This window comes from Octopus sinensis, linkage group LG15, assembly GCF_006345805.1.
Source record: "Octopus sinensis linkage group LG15, ASM634580v1, whole genome shotgun sequence".
Classification (NCBI taxonomy): Eukaryota; Metazoa; Mollusca; class Cephalopoda; order Octopoda; family Octopodidae; genus Octopus; species Octopus sinensis.
Window position 1 is genome coordinate 19,554,402 of NC_043011.1, and position 3,883 is coordinate 19,558,284.

General features: G+C 32.1%; 1 protein-coding gene across 1 annotated transcript; it reads left to right on the forward strand.

Annotated features, from left to right (window-relative positions):
* The first annotated feature begins 218 nt into the window (after nt 1–218).
* On the forward strand, nt 219–680 carry LOC115219961. Its single transcript, XM_029790263.1, has one exon. The coding sequence runs from the start codon at nt 219–221 to the stop codon at nt 678–680; it is 462 nt and encodes a 153-aa protein (XP_029646123.1).
* The last annotated feature ends 3,203 nt before the right edge of the window (nt 681–3,883 follow it).

Consider the following 3,883-nt stretch of genomic DNA (forward strand, 5'->3'; position numbering starts at 1 on the left):
GCAATTTAGGGCACTGTTATCGCTTTTTTGAGTGAAACAGAACTTGGAGAGAAAGTTATTGATGCAAAGAGCGATATTTTTAACTTGCTTGACACACTTGAAAAGCTAAATGTCCTTAACAAAGAACTTCAAGGAAATAACTCCACTTTCTTTTCTTGCAAAGAGAAAATTAAAATCTTCAACGGGAAGCTAAAATTATTCTGGCTGGATCTTGGAAGATGGGAATTTGCACAGTTCCTTACTTAGCAAGCATATTCACCGAGATGCTTGATGAAGACTTAACAGTTGATGTGGATCATTTGAAGCATTTACATAATGATATGGAAATTCGCTTCTCTGATTTACTCCAAGTGACGGTGCCGCAGTGGCTTGTGGATCCCTTCGTTGTTGATTCATCTGAAGTCGATATTGACATACAAGAAAGATTCATTAAACTTCAACATAATACAGCGGTTCAAGCAATGTTCAAGTATGGAAGATTCCAGAAGCTTTGCATGAATGAAGAGATCTCTAAAAAGTACCCATTACTCTGGAAAAACGCTAAGTTGTTTTTACTCACTTTCCCATCTTATTTAGTTGAGTCAGGTTTCAGTCGGATGATATTTCTATTGTCAAAGACTCGGAATTTCCTTGACGTAGAACGAAGAGGAGATTTACGCCTCTCACTGACGGCTTTGTAACCAAACATTGACAAGGTGGTAACCCTGCATCAGCCACAGGGATCCCATTGAAATCAGGCAATATAAACTGAAGTTTTTATATTTTTTGCTTTGTAAATGTAAATAACTTTATTTAGATGAAATATTTCTTCAACTATTTTATTTATTTCCAAGTGGAGTGGATGCTTTGAAGCAAAACAGAAACCTTTTATATTTCTTTCTACTTATTTAGATGCATTAAGTTGAGGGACAAACTGGGGATAAAACCTTAAATTAGTACGGGGCCATAACGATTTCGCACTGAATTAAAGGTGAGAAACACTGGTTTGAGACTTGTTAATTTTAATCATATTTATACTCACTTCCAAAATTAGTTTAAATATAACGCTTCGCGTGCGATACGCTGTTAGTGATATTAATTCTATTAGAAAGACAGCAGATTTTTTGCCTTGTGTTTTTGTTATTTTTAAAGACTACGTTTGTAGTCCGTCGTAGTAGTACGGATGTATTATCTTCAAGTGGGATTTACATTTCTTTAAAATTGGACGTTTGATATATTTCTTTTTAAGCATATATCAAATTATGTCTCCTAAGATATCTTTGTTTCAGGCAACAAACGGTTTCGTGTAAATTTTAATTTGATCAATTGTTTTAGAAAATTGAAGCAATAGCATTGTTATGTCTTTAAAGATATGATCGTTTTTAATTAAAACCATTTTCTCAGATCAATATTTGATTATTACTTTTTTTTATATATTTGTTTGGTTGGCGAAGAATATTGAGATGCTACTTTTACAAAGAATTGATTTCTTTCTGAACCGATCTGTATAGCCGTTATGAGATTATATTACTCTAATACTTTGCATTTTGTTTACAAGCGTGTACATGTATGAGACTGATATCGACAGGCCGTGTTCAGCCACTTCAATGAGTTATGTGTTTTCATGTGTATATATCCTGCAAATTGTTTGAGCATTTTTACGTGTATTCCCGTGTGAATATATAATGAATAGGCATACTTTAGAGGAATACAATCTGGAATATAGTATTTTACTGATATATATATAATGAAATAAACAATATTTCAAATGCAAAAGTGATACATGTATATTTGTTTACATCAAAACAGTAATATATTTTCAGAATATTAGGTGTATTTGTTTGTCCTCCCATAAAATTTATAACAGACGATATCATAATGCTCTGGAAACGGACATAAAGCACTCTAATTCAAAACTTGGATTTATAACGTTATTTACTACTATTTAATTATGTTTGTTGTTAAGAACGACGCGTTTGACTTCGATATTTTTCCAGTTTTCTAATGGTAGAGCAATTACCAAGTTTCCAAGAAATGTATACAACGTATAGGATTCCAAAATGCAGGAAAAGCATAGAAATATTTACTTTAGTTCAAGGAAATATATTTATGATGTACTGCATAATGTATGAATAGAGCACTCTCAGTCTATTTTCCTTTTTCTGTTACATGTGCATATGCAAAATTTACAATAGTATGTTACATGTATGGTGTGCTTTCGTTTCAGAATATTATTCACATAAATAAATCACACGATGCACGTTTATTGTCATGCTTTGTTTAGAAATAGTTGTTTCTCCTAAGCGCGGAAAGTATATTTTATGTGCGTTATCAGCTTTTTTTTTTTTTTTAGCTCAGACAGCTTGCCTAACAGACATTCACGTAAATTATCATAGTACGCAGAGTTAGAATTAACTTAATCAATATCGTTCGTTTTATTGAGAATGAGGCTATATTCTGGAAATAATTTCATTTCTTCACTAATAATTAATTTTCTCTCAGAGAAAAAAATGCTGAATTACAATTTATAAATGCTAATTATAAAATGAAATAAAGAAGGTGACTGTCATTATATTGGTAAAAAGAAAACATTGCCAAAGTAAGAACAGTAGGTCTGTCGATTCTTCCAGTTTTGTTATCCAGTTCTCTCAAGATGTGGAACTTATTCGAAGATTTTATATAGTTTTCATAATGTTTAAGTAGTTTGAATCAAATGCAGATCTGACAACATGAAGTGTACAAATGCCTTTGTAATCCAGCTCTGATACTGAATTTTAGAAAGGGCTGATGCATTAAAACCCGCATTTTTTTAACTCGCATGATCGAAAACAAATAGAGATGAATGAAAGCTTTAAAGGAAGTAAGTCTTTTACATATTTGTTATAGAACTACGCATGTATGTTTCTCTGTATTGCATTTACGAGATGTCAGTTTCGTCCCACGCAAGCGAATATTCATGCAAGTCAATGAAACTATGTAAGCAAACAGAAGTAATAATAAAACAATACTCAGGCAAATGAACCGAAGTCAGCATATACTGAATACGTCAGCCCTGAGTCAGTGACATGGATTAAATATGAAAATCCAAACAGCACTTTCAAATATAAAATATTTCAACCACCTCCACTAAACTTCAGTAGAATGGAAATTTTTGAAAGAACTCAGTTTACTGCTTTGTGGGATAAAATATAATTTTAGTAGCCATCCGATTATCTCTACACTACACTAGAAATCTTCAAATATACATTGTAATCTATTCGATTAGCGTTCAGATGTTTTACCACAAGAGTTGATAAAATTTGCAAGTCAGTTGCTTCGTCTTCTACGGGTATAATGCAGTTAATAGAAATCAGTATAATACAATCGGACAATGGACAGACGAGCACAAAAGAGACCGAGAGAATAGATGAACCTACCCCGGTACTAAACTGGAATTACCTTTCATCCTTTCGAGGTTGAGCGGATGAACGGTAATTTTGACCATAGCTTGATTTGAAAGTCAACCCCACAGGCGACTCTATGTATTCTATCCAACAGAGTAATGCTTTTAAGAACTTTCATCCTTTAAAAAATTAACCTAGTGTTTATGGGAATTTTATAAATTTACCAAATTTTGGTCTCATATTTTGGCACATGACTAGCAATTTCAAGTCTCGGAGCGAGTGGATTACAACGACCCCAATGTACAAATGTAACTTATTTTATCAGCCTCGAAAGGGTGAAAAGCAAAGTAGACCATGGCTGAATTTTGAAATCAGTGTTTGTGTATGTGTGTACGTATGTGTATATATATATATGTATATATATATATATATATATATATATATAATATATATATATACATATATAAGATATATATGTATATATACGTATATTATTATATACATGTGTGTATATATATATT